This window comes from Stegodyphus dumicola, chromosome 5, assembly GCF_044657685.1.
Source record: "Stegodyphus dumicola isolate Sdum_Otavi_A_Nest chromosome 5, ASM4465768v1".
Lineage (NCBI taxonomy): Eukaryota > Metazoa > Arthropoda > Arachnida > Araneae > Eresidae > Stegodyphus > Stegodyphus dumicola.
In genome coordinates this window covers 38,519,396-38,533,526 of record NC_140772.1, presented here as the reverse complement: position 1 = coordinate 38,533,526, position 14,131 = coordinate 38,519,396, and the positions used below count along the sequence as shown (strand labels likewise).

General features: G+C 32.0%; 1 protein-coding gene across 2 annotated transcripts in view; it reads left to right on the top strand.

Moving 5' to 3' along the window:
• Nucleotides 1–14,131, top strand: part of gammaCOP (coat protein (coatomer) gamma) — a 60,504-nt gene that overhangs the window by 33,892 nt on the left and 12,481 nt on the right. For both annotated transcript variants that reach the window (XM_035351418.2, XM_035351419.2), the window contains exons 12-15: nt 3,108–3,319; nt 9,118–9,269; nt 9,742–9,906; nt 11,879–12,058. In XM_035351418.2, coding sequence (XP_035207309.1) covers nt 3,108–3,319; nt 9,118–9,269; nt 9,742–9,906; nt 11,879–12,058 — 709 coding nt within the window. The remainder of the gene's footprint in view (nt 1–3,107; nt 3,320–9,117; nt 9,270–9,741; nt 9,907–11,878; nt 12,059–14,131) is intronic.

Below are 14,131 nucleotides of genomic sequence, written 5' to 3'. Positions count from 1 at the left end.
TTATAAAATGTTTAAATTGTATATTTTTATTTAAAAAGATATAAATGAAATATTATTTGATAGAGGCAAAACTGGTATGATGATGGAATTTAAAGTAATCATTAATTACTGATGGATGCTATACAATTGAGTCAACCTCTTTTAGAGTAACTCTCTATATAAGAACTGTTACAGATGAAGAGATTATGATTTACAAAGTACAGATGCAAACTCTGAATATTACTGCAATTGAGAGTAGGCTATATGATAGAGAAAATTTCTGGAAAAAGGAAGGCATTGTGCGTACATTACAGCCAGTTGGACAGTTATTCATATAAAAATCAGTTTCTCATGTGCAAAATGTTTCATATACCTTTTGCAAAGGTGATTTTGTAGAAACGATTACACTAATATTTCATTTTAGCAACAAATCCAAATTATGTTTGCATATTTAACCTTCCAGCATGCGCATATGCACAAAATTTATGACAAATTCAGTTTTTAATGCACATTTTTCACATATGAAAGCTGAGACGTCTGAAGGTCATTTCTATTCCTTCTTTCTACCCTTCCCCACATCATGGAATGTGCCAACAGGAAGTCATTTGACTTTTTTTTAACTGGGCTTTTGTGCTACGTGGCAGCTTTTTTATAAAATTTATGAGACGCATGTGGTCGTGTTTCAAAATTTGGAAAATATTTTTTTCTCAAATATTTTGTAATTTTGTGTTATTAATTGCCGTGTATTATTTTAATTCAAGTACATTTGGCTCTGTAAATTTTATATCGTTTTTCATGGTAAAAATATTTTTTCAACCAGCTGATTTTGCTCGGATTCTTCAAGAATTATCTGATGAAGAAAAGGAAGACGAGGAAACTTTTGGACTGGAGAACAATAGCGATTTCCATTCCTTATTTTCTTTTATTTCTATTTTTTAGAAATAAGTAAAAACATTAAAGTTAGTTTAAAGTGCATTTTTGTAACAAGTAAGAAGTAAATTTCCTTGCAAAAGTAAGTAATGCTAAACTTCCTTTTTTTCCTACCAAGGTGTTTTCCTTTTTTATTGTCCATACTTGTCTTTGGTGAATATTAAAATTAGTTTCAATTTTAAAATATAATTATTAAATAATACTCACTAACATAAGAACTTAAAAATAATTTACTTATATTAGAATGTGATATCATTTGTATTTTGCATTAATAAGATTAATATTTTATTTCTTAACAAATTGATTATCAATATTCACTTTATATCAATATTTCTGTCGTTTTTCGCGCCAAAAACGGGGAAATAATGGATGTCGTAAAAAATACGATGCGTGCGTGCTCGTGTAAAATTGCCGAGCGCGTGTGCTGGAAGGTTAAATAGAAAGATTATATTTATTATTTGGACGTAGAATGAAGCACAAAATACACTCACTTCCAAAGTTAAGTACAAAGATGTAAAATGCAAAAAAATCAACAAATACTGCTTTAATTGACACAAAATTCGGCAGGAAAGTAGTATATATATTTATGCATAAAACAAAATCAATAATTATATACAGAAATGAAAAAATATTAAATTTTTGTAAGTTATCAGATAATGACATACTGGAGACTTAAACAGAATTATGCATAAAGCGAAAATAAACAGTGTAAAATGAAAAAAAAGGACATTAATAGGGTGTGTGATCCCCCCCTCATCTGTATACAAAGTTTACCCCTTGTAATCATGCTTTCAATTAGGTGGTCAACCACCACAGAATTAAGCAATTGCCATTCTTCTTGTAGAGCAGTTTCCAGTTCAATAAGAGTGGCTGGAGGTGGGAAAACGTGAAGATACAGCACGGCTGACTGCATGCCAAAGATTTTCAATGGGATTAAGGTCGGGTGCATATGCTGGCCACGCCATACGTGCAATCCCTTCACTCTCCAGGTAGTCATTGATGATGTCAGCTCTATCACATCGTCCATTAAAACAAAAGTAGGGCCAACTGCTGCAGCGTACAATCTCACAATGGGTTCTAGGACTTCATCTCGATACCAAACAGCCGTCAAAGAACCTCGTATAAAGATGTGCAGGTCGGTGCGGTATCCTAATGAAATCGCTGCCCACGCCATAATGCTTCCGCCTCGGAATGTGTGATGTTGGTGATGTTTTGGGACTGATCACGTGTTCGTTATTCATACCATTACCATATCTTTATACGCCTGTCTTCTGGCTCCAGAGTAAATCTTGACTCATCAGTAAACATGGCATTGCCCCAGTCAGACACATTCCAGTTGACATGTTCCCGGCACCACTGTAATCGTGCCCCTCTTGATTGAATGAATAGAGGAACACAAACTCAAGGTACCGGGCGTTCAGTCCACTCGTATGTAATCTTCAGGGTACAGTAGCTGCAGATACTGCTTTACCAATGGACGCTGTAATCATAGATGTCACACGTGTGGAGGTCGCTTTGCGATTCCGCTTGGCTACACTAGCAATATTTCAATCTTCTGCGGGGGTTGTAACACTTGGGCGACCGCTATGGGTGTCTGTGTGGTTTGGAATTGTTTCTATAAAAGTGAAATTACAGAATGATTAACACCGAAGAAAAGAGCAGCATCTGTGATCGGCTGTCCTGCTTCAATGCACCCTTTGCACGGCAAAGTTCAGAATCTTCCATTCGTCTTCTGGAAGTCATAAAAACATGTATGTCTTGAAAACAAATTGTACAAAAGTTTTAAACACCTTCTATCAACACTTACAATCAACTTCTGTAACCCTTCATAAAGCTGACTTCTTATAAGACTGCCTTTGCATATTTCTTGACATGAAAGCATGATTGGCTGTTACCTAACATATTTGCATACTTCCGTCTACCTCTGCAGCGAATTGCATCCTCTTCAATTCTGATTGGCTTCCGGAAATTAGCATTTTCCTCTCCGTGCTTAACTTTTGGAAGTGAGTGTAAATTTCATACAGATTATTTTCAGTTATTTGCCATGTGGCATTAAAGTAAGTATATGAGAAGTGTATGAGTGGTATGAAATTGTAAGTTATTCTAATGAAGTGAATGTATCTTGTATTTGCTTACCTAAAAGCTAGTGCATATTCCTTTTTTCATACTTATAATTAATTATATTTAAAAATATGCAGGTAGCAATGACTCATCCAAATGCCGTAACAGCATGCAACATTGATCTAGAAAACCTTATAACAGATTCAAACCGTAATATTGCAACACTAGCTATTACTACATTACTGAAAACTGGCAGCGAAAGCAGTGTGGATAGACTAATGAAACAGATCACTTCATTTATGTCGGAAATTTCGGATGAATTTAAGGTTGTAGTCGTGCAGTCTATAAGGTGAGAAAAATCTGGTAATTGATAAGTTAAAGTGATGATATAGTTTTAATTTTTATTTAATGCTATAACTGTCTATAAAGTATTCTATTGTAATATTTCCATTGTAGTTTACAAATGATATAAATGTAATGAAATGCCAATCAGCATTCATTCTTTTATTATGTTATGCAATAATTTTATATTGTTGTAATTTTTGTGTTATATACAGCTAGCCATTATAATTGCTACACTATGAAGAAAATGCACAATATACTTGAAATGTATGTAGATGGTAAATCATGTCTGGATAATCGAATAATCCATATTACAGGCAACAGTTCTAACACCTCAAAGCAGTATAAAAAGCAGATTAAAATTCTAGTTTATCATTTGAAAATTGGATTTAATAGTTTTTATATTGCAAGTCGTATTATCCATCTAAAAAGGAACTCGTTCAATTGTAGGAGAATTTTAGCATGTCACTCTGTATGTTATTGTATCATAAAATTGCTGCTAACAGTTGAGATCCTGGGAATGTTGTAAGAATTTGCTTAATGGTTCCAAAAGGGCCATATAGAGTGAAAAAGGAATCTCTGTTCACCAGTGCCTGGGATAAAAAACATCTTGTACTCATTCCTCTTTAGAATCATAGAGCCATATCACATGCTGTAAGTGTGGAAATTAAATGTGTTATGCAGCATCAAATAACTGCATAAGTGGTGTGACAGCTTCTGCAGTTAAACAGGTTGTTAACTAGTTAAATGGTGTTCAACTGATGCAATGGATGCATTAATAGTGATTGGATGTCATTTTTTTTTTCGGAATTTGACGATCTGACATTTATAACATTACTAGCAGCTTTGCTGCTAGCCTTCGTCTTGCTTTTAAATGTACCGGAAGAATGGCTGAAAGAAACACCAAACGTTAAATTTAAAAACTGCATAGAATTTTACTCATAAAAAATTTATTACATATAACAAAATTACAATGAAATAAGCAATATCCCTTAATACAAATAATAATTATCCTAATAAATAAATTAACCAACTTCCCATTGCAAAATCTTAAGAACTCAAATGGTATAAAGGAGGTTAAGAAGTTTGTTTCCTAAAAAAAAAAAAAAAAAAATCACTCAAAACTTTTCAATAACTTAAAAACAGTGAAATGAGTAATAAATAACATAAAAGAATACAAAAAACAAAAAATTCTGAAAAGCAAAGTATAATTAATTATATTTATCTTATATTTTCAAGAGAAAAAAATTAACCAACTTTCCGTTGAAGAAAAAAATCATGCAATCCTTTTCACTATCTTACAAACAGTGAAATAAGCAAAAAATAACATGAAAGCAACTCAAAAAAACATAAAATTCCACGCAGAATTTTACTCTGCAGAACAACTTTATTAAAAAAAAAAACAATAAAAATGTATTGTATATACAGTCAAAAGTCGTTAATCCGGACTCGTTGGAACTTCGGCGATTCCGGATTATAGATCATCAGTTTAAATCTGGTAAGATGGCATGCAGAAGTTATAAAATTAAAAATATGAAACCGTAATTTATGAAATAAAGAACAGTTATGATCTAAAAAATATCAAAATTTACAAAAAAAAAAAAAAAAGCTTAATATTTATTTGTTTACTTTACTTTCTTCACTATCGGAAGCGAATTATAATGACGAGGAATTTGATTTAAATCATATCAAAGATGAGTACATCAAGATGAAATACTACATTTAGTAAGGAAGTATAAGCCAAATAAACTAAAAACATCTGTCCTGAAGATAAGGATAATGCTGACAGATCAACTTCCAATTCATTGTGTGCCGCGGCGTCCCCCCGCCGCAGAGCAGCGTGAAATTGATAAACAGATTTCGGAATGGTTAGATAAACAAAGGATATGCCTTTATCCATTTTTTGCAGCAATTCCACTTTTTGTTTAATGGACTTTGAAACATACTTTCGCTTTGTAGATCCTTTACATATTAGTAAATATATATCGGAAATTCTATTTGACATAATCGAAAGTTCAAACTTACTTTTATAAAATTGCTTTAACAGTCTGCAAAAAATAATAAGCCGGATCCAATTCGAAGATTAAGGAACAACGCAATCTGCAACATTAACTGAATTAGATAATTTTAACTTAGCTTATACCATCCATTATACATTAAACGCGCATGCATAAACGTATTTTGAGCAAGCGCACACGAATATTCGCAGCCGTAAAGGTCTTACGCGCATGCGTCAAAGAGACGCAGAGAAAGTTTGTAGCTTTGAGGTCCGGATTATGGGTGTCCGTATTAACGACTTTTGACTGTATATATATATATATATATATATATATATAAATGCTAATGAAATATGCCAATCTCTTAAAAACAGTGATGTAAGAAATACGATGAAAAATTGTTGCCAAACCCATATTTCTAAAAGAATGAAACTATTCAGAATGATGCGATTTCATCAAAAATCTATCAAAAACAATAAGACAGGAAAATTGTTGCCAAAATCACATTTTTAAAGATGTGAGAAGTATATTTGGAAGCCTCAAAAAAAAAAAAATTTTTTTAATACAAAATATTATCATTTTTCCAAAATTCTTTTTGTAAAAGGAGTCACAAGGATAAAAGTTTAACGTGTTCAAAAATCAAAGAAAAATAAACTGTACATTTTTAAAAATAAACTTTTTAAGAAAAAATCCCATTGAAAAGGTGTTAAGCTCACTTTGTTAAATAAATTTGCATTGAATCGATTTATTGAAACACGAAATTTATTTTAAGTTTGTAAAATAACTAAGTGCCTAAGTTTCATGGCGATGTGAAAACAGAGTGTGTAGAGTAAAATCTCGCTTTCCTATAGCCCATTATGTCTCAAAATGACGCGATTTCGTAATAAAACATTAAAAAAAATTAGAATTCGAATTTCGAAAAAATCGCTTCGAGGTGCACTGGCTCTTGTCTAGATGCATCTAGGTACCAAATTTTGTAGTCGTGGGTCTATTAGCTTACACGCAGCACAAACGAAACACGCACATACACATAGACAGACTCTTTCTTTTACTATATGTAGAGATATAATGTGTGTGTGTGTGTGTGTGTCCATGTGTAGAGCCGCCAAACAGAAAGAACATGTTGGAACTTTACTCTTATCTTATAGGTCTATCACATGTATTGATGGTGTGGGGGTGCCTTTTAAGTATACATCCCATTCACTTATAGTCTGCATATTTGATATTTTGCCTTCTATTATATTAAGATTTTCTGCTCATGGCTATACCATATCTTCGAGGCATTCACATCCCACTTTTCAACATGTCTGTGCAAGATCATGCATTGCCATGCCATCCTACTTTTCCTCAATATACTTATGGTTCATTTCTTATCATGACTGCATGTTCTGTAGATATCTCTCCAACTGAAGATGTCTGGTCAATGGTTGCAGAGAGACTTATTTGACGTTACCTGCAGTCTGTGCAGATAAAACTCTTGACACAGAATTCATGTGGACTGCAACACCTGCAACTGCCATCAAGAGTTTGTTCAGCAGTGAGTCCAGACATGTAATAACTTGCTAATTTTGTCGGAGGTAGATGTTCAGGATACTGATTTCTGCATATTCTGTACCTCAAAATTATCTTAATCCTTGCATCCTTCCATAATAATGTATTTGTAAAAGTAATGTATGGTTCTCTTAGTTTCCTTCATAGTGTAGCAATTTTGATGTTCAGTGGTGTATATTAAATGACAAAATATGAGCTTATTAAATTATAGAGTGATCATCACAACCATATTATTAAATAAATTTGAAACCATACAGCATGAAAAAGGTTAGTGTTTTTATCCAAAGTTATAAACTAAGTAACTTTATTAGCTATCATACAAGTTAATTTTGAACTTATTAAAGTTTTTATGTATATACAAATTCTAATTATTTTCATATGAGGAAATATTATAAATATGGAACTTAAGAAAACCATAAATTTATTTATGCAACTTCAAGGCCTATTAAGTGATATTTATATTTGTGTATTTATATATATTTAGCCTTGCCTATATCATTAGTATGAGTAACATCGGTGTTTTCATGATTTTCTCAGTGTGCAGTGTGTATATGTGCCAGTATCCCTGAGAAAGTCCTGCAGGAGAGCATCCTTTCCTTAGCCAGACGGTCCTATTGTGTTTTGTCATAATAAACTAAACCAAACCAAAATCAGAGAAAGAAGCTGAGGTTTGAAGGTTCTCATTAGTCAGGCAAGATAATTTTGTAGTTGAGTGTGCGAATGGAGGTTTAGGTCTCCTGACTTCATTTGGCTACCCCTCCAGTTCATTTCCTTTAAGAACGAGCCTTCAAGCTGTTACCATAGAAATAAGTATAAAGTTTCTGGTTTCAATTTGTTGTGTCTTTCTCTCCAAATGCATCGATTAATAAAACTTAGATGACTTAACAGAGCAGCTGCCTGAACCTTGCCTGAAGTAACTTTAATCCCTTTAGCCCGCTCTGGACTTGTTCCTTTGACTGATATTAAAAGAGCTATCAAGGGTTAAGTCGTGAACCATTGGCAATTACTGAATTACTGTGGTGGGGCATAGTTATATAATAAACTGAAGTGTAATACCCAGGGTGGAATATTTGGGAGACAAAGAAAATTCTCAAAGAAATCCTATTTACTCACCAAAGAACTAGTCATCCTCGAATAACACATAGTTACTTGTTAAGCACCGAGAGTGAACTTGTGTATCGTTTTCTAATACTGTGCTGTCGGTTTGACTCATTTTGGTAAAATGTCCCTATTTCAGTATTTAATAGTTGGAAAAGATGTAGATTTGTATTTGAATATTTAAGGGAGATGGGTTTTTATTCCATAAGCTGATATCATTTTAAATATTTATATTCAGATTTTGTGTAGTTTTATCTTTTCATTTTATGAATTTTATTTACCATCTTGTTGTAGCAGAAAATAGTCTCCATCATTTTTAGTTTTATGTTCTATTTCATGTTTTTATCATGGCGTTAATAAATTTTCATCTTCATATCATTTTAGCTGTCTGTCTGCTGAACTTAAGGGGAGGTACACACAGTTAAAACAAAAGCAGAATTTAATACCATATGTCTGGTGCATATAACCATTTAGGTTTTGTGCCAAGAAAATCTATTACTACTGCTACTTTTTGATCATAAAAAATCTATTGTCTCATGGTTGTGATTCAGCTGCTTTTCCTCACAAGGATTTCCACTGCAGCAGTTATTCTTCTGTGATCTCTTGTTTTTAATTTAATTATGGCATACTCATTATGCTCACTTGTCCTTGATGAAATGAACTGTGTGTTCATTTCGAACTTTCGTTTGTGATGGTATACTTAATTTGTTCAAATACATTAACATACCATACTAACAGTATGCAAAAGGCATTCTGACTGTGTATATTGATACCATATTGCTTTACATAAATACCCATCTGCAGACATAAGCAAAAGTTCTGTCCCTTCAGCCAGCATTTCTACCAAAATCTCGCTTTTATCTGGAAGGCTCTTGTCTAATTTAACTTCAGGTCCATGTCAAACTGTTTTAAGTTATCAGTCATCACTATCGCTTACTTAAATGTAAACTGTTAACTGTTAGTTAAAAAAACTGTATTTATTTTTAATATTTGAAAATTAATTATTGCATAGATTTTTATTGTTGTGAATAGAGGTGGAGAGTTATGTTGCATTTGAAACACTTTAAAGTATTATATTATTCTGTAAAACACTAACATAAATATGATGCATGTGTTTTTTGTACAATAATCACATTTGTTTTCTACTTTCCTGTTTCAGATCATTGTGTCAGAAGTTTCCTCGGAAACATAATGTAATGATGAACTTCCTGTCTGGTATATTACGAGATGAAGGAGGCTTTGAATACAAGAAGGCAATTGTTGATACAATCATAAATGTAATTGAAGATAGTCCAGAAGGGAAAGAAGCCGGTGAGCTTGTGATATTTTCTCTTAAGTATGTATAGTATGAATACTGGTAAGGGGAAATGGTCGATAATTGTTACATTCTATTAAGTCATCAATTTCTTTGCTTTTGAATATTTTCTGTGTAGGTTTTTGCTTTAGGTTAAAATTTCATTTTATGTGATAAAGGTGAAATGTCTTGAATTTATCTTTCAGCTACAAAATAATTATTTCTTGTTTTTGAAAATGGCAATTAAAAATTTGAGTTCTTGTATTCATAATATACATGTAATTTCAAACAAAATGTTAAGCATTTAAAGTATTCCAATCCATCAGAAATTTGACATCAAATTATTTTATTTAAGTTACTGTAATGTGAACTATAATTTTGCTACTATGAAAATTGTTAATTAGCATATTGGGTAAAATAAACTTTAATTCTTGCATTTATATATAGCAAGAGAGTGATTAATTCAGAATTTTATAATATTTCAAACAGGTTTAGCTCACCTTTGTGAATTCATTGAAGACTGTGAACACACCTCTTTAGGCGTTAAAGTATTATATCTGTTGGGAAAAGAAGGTCCAAAAACATCTCAGCCGGGCAAATATATTCGATATATTTACAACAGATTAATTCTTGAGAATGCTCCAGTGAGAGCAGGTAAGTTTGTTTTACTCAGTTTTTTAAATAGTTCACATTAATTTATGTCTATTCAAGAGTGATTTTTTATTGCATGTGTAAAATAAAAATTTAATTTCAGGCTACATAATTTGATTCTTAATTTGGAAAAATTATCATTAAATCTAATCATATATTATGCCCTGTTTTATCTCATCTAAATCTAGCATGTAATCATTAATTGATGACCTCTTTGGGAAAAGGTTGAACTAAAGCCTTTCTAGCTGCTTTGTAGATACCTTTAATCATTACCTTGTTACAAATGAGAAATATCTGAAAATTATTGATAATTAATATAAGAGGGGCCAGACTTTCTTTCAGTCACGTATAGGCTAACATCATGTCAATAACCATGATATAATTTAATAATAATGCTGTTTGAGAAAAATAAAAACCCTGTATTTTCTTGCAAAATTTCAAACTATACAATCTTGCTTATTCACCCATTTGTCTGCATAAAGTCCTCTCTCAGTTGCCAACTAAAGTGCAGTCAAACCTCACTTAACTAGCAAAACAAAACGTTAAAAAATGACTGCCTTAGCGGGCAATGTTTTTCAGAATGAGTAATATGGAGATGTTATTACATCACGTATAGGATCCTGTCTGCATCTCCACTGTTATTTAATTGCAACAGCTGTCACCATGAGCATGAATAAGCATGCTCGATTCAGACCAACTTATTCACAAAAAAGAGTGGCTGGACATGAATTATGTAGTAGGGATTTTTCTGTTCTCTGCTCTGTTTATTTTACTTCCTGAATATTGTGTTGAAATCTATATGCATTCTTATACATGTTTGGATTTAGGGATAACAAAATTTATTTTAGAAAAAGAATGACTCAAATTCTTGTATAAAAGATTATAACATTGGTAAATCTAACATTAGCAAGTCTAAGAAGAAAGGAGCTTTGGCCGAACATCATTGTCGAACACGATCCCGAGGATTTTGAACAAGTGCTTATGGAGCCTGTAATCAACAAGATTGTATCTTTGGCCAAGATTATGGGACTAAAAGTGGATAACAATGACATTGATAAGCTAGTGTGAAAGTAGTAGTAGAAAAGAGTAGCCAAGAGTTGACCACTGGAGAGCTTATGGAGCTACATTCTGTATCACAGCTAAAAATTGTGGAGGAGATAACAGCCTCAGCAAAGCAATGATTTCCTTATTTAAAATAAGGAAAATGCTGAAAGCGTGGGAAACTGCATTGTACAGTGAGAAGCATCATCCTATTAAAGCCGTAGCTATGCATGCTACAAAAATAATTTAATAATTTAATAATAATGCTATCTCATTACTGCAAATTCAGAAGCATAAGCAAAAACAAAACATCATTGGACAACTATTTTGTAAATTGACAAATTATATTAGAAATTTTAGCTTTTCTTTTTGGGGGAAGGGGGAATGGAACATATTAATACTTTTTTACATTGATTCCTATGGAAAAAATTGTTTCTCTTAACAAGTGTGCTGCATTATGAGTAAGATTCAAGAACAAATTATGCTCTTTAAGTGAGGTTCTACTATACTGTGAATGTGGGAAATGGGCATGCCCACTGCTTTTGCCAGTTCAGCTGGATGTTGTTTCTGTAATTTTGAGAATTATTTCCTCAAAAATGTAAAACTTGTGCAAATTTACATTTTGTTTAATATAGAGTATCTAAAACAATGCATACATGCCTTTACTTTTAACAAAAAAAAAAAAAAAAAAAAAAAAAAAAAAAAAAATCACAAGCTCCAACATCGTTATCATTTGTCTGTGTCATGTCATCTGAAAATAATTCTTTGTCTGTATATATTATATATTTGAAGAGAAAATAGTATAATTAAATAATAATGAAATAAATTATCTTTATTTTTTAAGATATAATGAAGCTATTTCAAATTTTTTGTGTTTTATGTGTCACTATGTTTAATAGTACTTAATAATTTTAATCAATAAGTTTAATTTCAGCGGCTGTTAGCTCATTAGCCAAGTTTGGTGCTCACTGTGAGGAACTTCTTCCAAATGTTACAGTTTTACTTCAGCGTAGCCTTTTAGACACTGACGATGAAGTGCGTGACAGAGCAACATATTACTTGAACATCTTAAATGAGAAACAAAAAGGCCTTTATTCACAGTATATTCTAAATGGTAAATTTTCTTTGTGTATATATAATAAATATTCTAAACATATGATAAATATTCTTTGTACACATATTTAATTATTGTTCCAAATGCATGGCTATCTTACCTTGTGCATACATAATTTATTTCTAAATATTGCCTTGAACTTCTTTAATTCTTTCAACCCCATAATAGCCCTAGATTACCTTGCTTGTAGAACTGTGTAACTGTGGTCGGCTAAGAGCAGTTCTTACCTCTTCGCATGCTGTTTCCTGACGTCCTATAGCGTTGCAAATTGCTTTTGGTGCTGTAGTTTTGTATTTGATAATCTCTAGTGCCAGAAGCTCTTCCTGGCATTCACTTCCTGTGTAAACTTTAAGCTGAAAAGAGTCTGATTTTTTTTATACTACTTATTCTGAAAGCTGTAAAGTGATTTCACCGTGCTTGAATTAGTCAGACATTTAAAACTAGTCCAGATCTTGATATTAATCGTCTAGTGATTTAGCTTTTACCCAGTAACTCCTTAGCAGTTCTTTTCATCTTTTATAATGGTGTAGAAGGGGCATATTTTTCTAGTGGCCTGGAGAAAAGCTTTCATCATTCTTATACTAAAGCAAGGTAAGGACCTAAAAAACCACAGCAGTAATCACTCGTACCAGCTGCCTGTACAAAGTTCTCGAAAATATGGTTAACTGCCACCTTATGTGTTATCTACAGAAAAAGTCTCTTTTGTCTCTATCAAATTGAATTCCAAATAAGTTGGTAACATTTTAGTTTTGGAAACAGCTCTTTGGAATGCTTTTGTGAAAAGAAAGTATTGTAATCATGAAAATTTTCGGATGTCATATTTGAGCAAAAATGTCCATTTTGACCACTCTCAAATCCATTTGAATATTTTTTGTGCAGCATCTGTATGAATAGATAGAATAAAGAACTCTCTTTTTTTTTTTTTTTTTTAACTTCCTTTTACGAAGTAAAAAGGAAGTATTGTAATCTGTAATTGCAAAGCATTTTGAGTATCGTATTTCAACGGAAATATCCATTTTGACCACTCTTGAATGCAATTTAACTATGTTTTCGCGTGACATCGATACGTAAGGAGAGAATAAAGGACTTTTTCCCCAAAAAAAAAATTTATAAAACTGATTTAAAATGAATTCTGAAGAGGTGTTTTTTTTTTGTTTGTGTGTGTGTGGCGTCTGTATGTACATATATATGTATCTCGCATGACTGAAAAATGAGTGCCCTCAGAAGTTTGAAATTAATTTTGTATATAAAACTGCTGTAATATATAGATGTGCACCTCCTTATTTTAGTTGCAATTGGCCATACCAAAAGTACATATATATGTATATACGTATATCCACTCTGTTAATCGGCTCAGTGAGCTCAGTTCTTTATTCTTATTGTTTGTAAATTGTGCATTTTTAGCTTTAAAAATGATTGAATTATGTTGTTCCTATCTTCCAGTTAAGATTTTTATGCCTTTAGTTAACCTGCATGTTATAATTGTAGAATTATCAACAATTTAAAAGTGTGGCTAAGCCTTATTTGGTTGTCATAGCAGCCATATTTGTTTACATTTGAAACTTAGCAGTACAGTAGATTTGTTGCCAATCTAGAGAAACTAAGCTTTGCAACAACAAAGTAATGTCTTTTTTTAGTAACGAATTAAATTATGTTTAATTCATTCTGGAATTATCATTTAAGTTATTTAATTATCCCATATATTGACTCAGCATAACACTTGCAACAAATTAAGGCAGTTTCTACGTCTTCAGTGTTTTTTTGCCAGGCAAGACTAAAGGTAAACTTTCGGTTTTGTGCACCGAAAAATCTGCCGTCTTCCCTGCTTCCTGAATTGCTTGTTTTTGCATAAAAACTGTAATTTCAATTGTAAAAAAAAATTTTTTTAGTGTTTTAACTGTACTTGGTGTTTTATGTTTTTCTATATGTTTCAATTTTTAATGAAAATATTTTGAATTTTTATGTATTTTTTGCCTTGCTGCGAAATGAGAACTGAATTAGCATTAGACAAGTGGCTCTGAATCGTCTGTGAAAAACTATTTCTTTTTTATTTGTTTAATTTCTTTTATACAT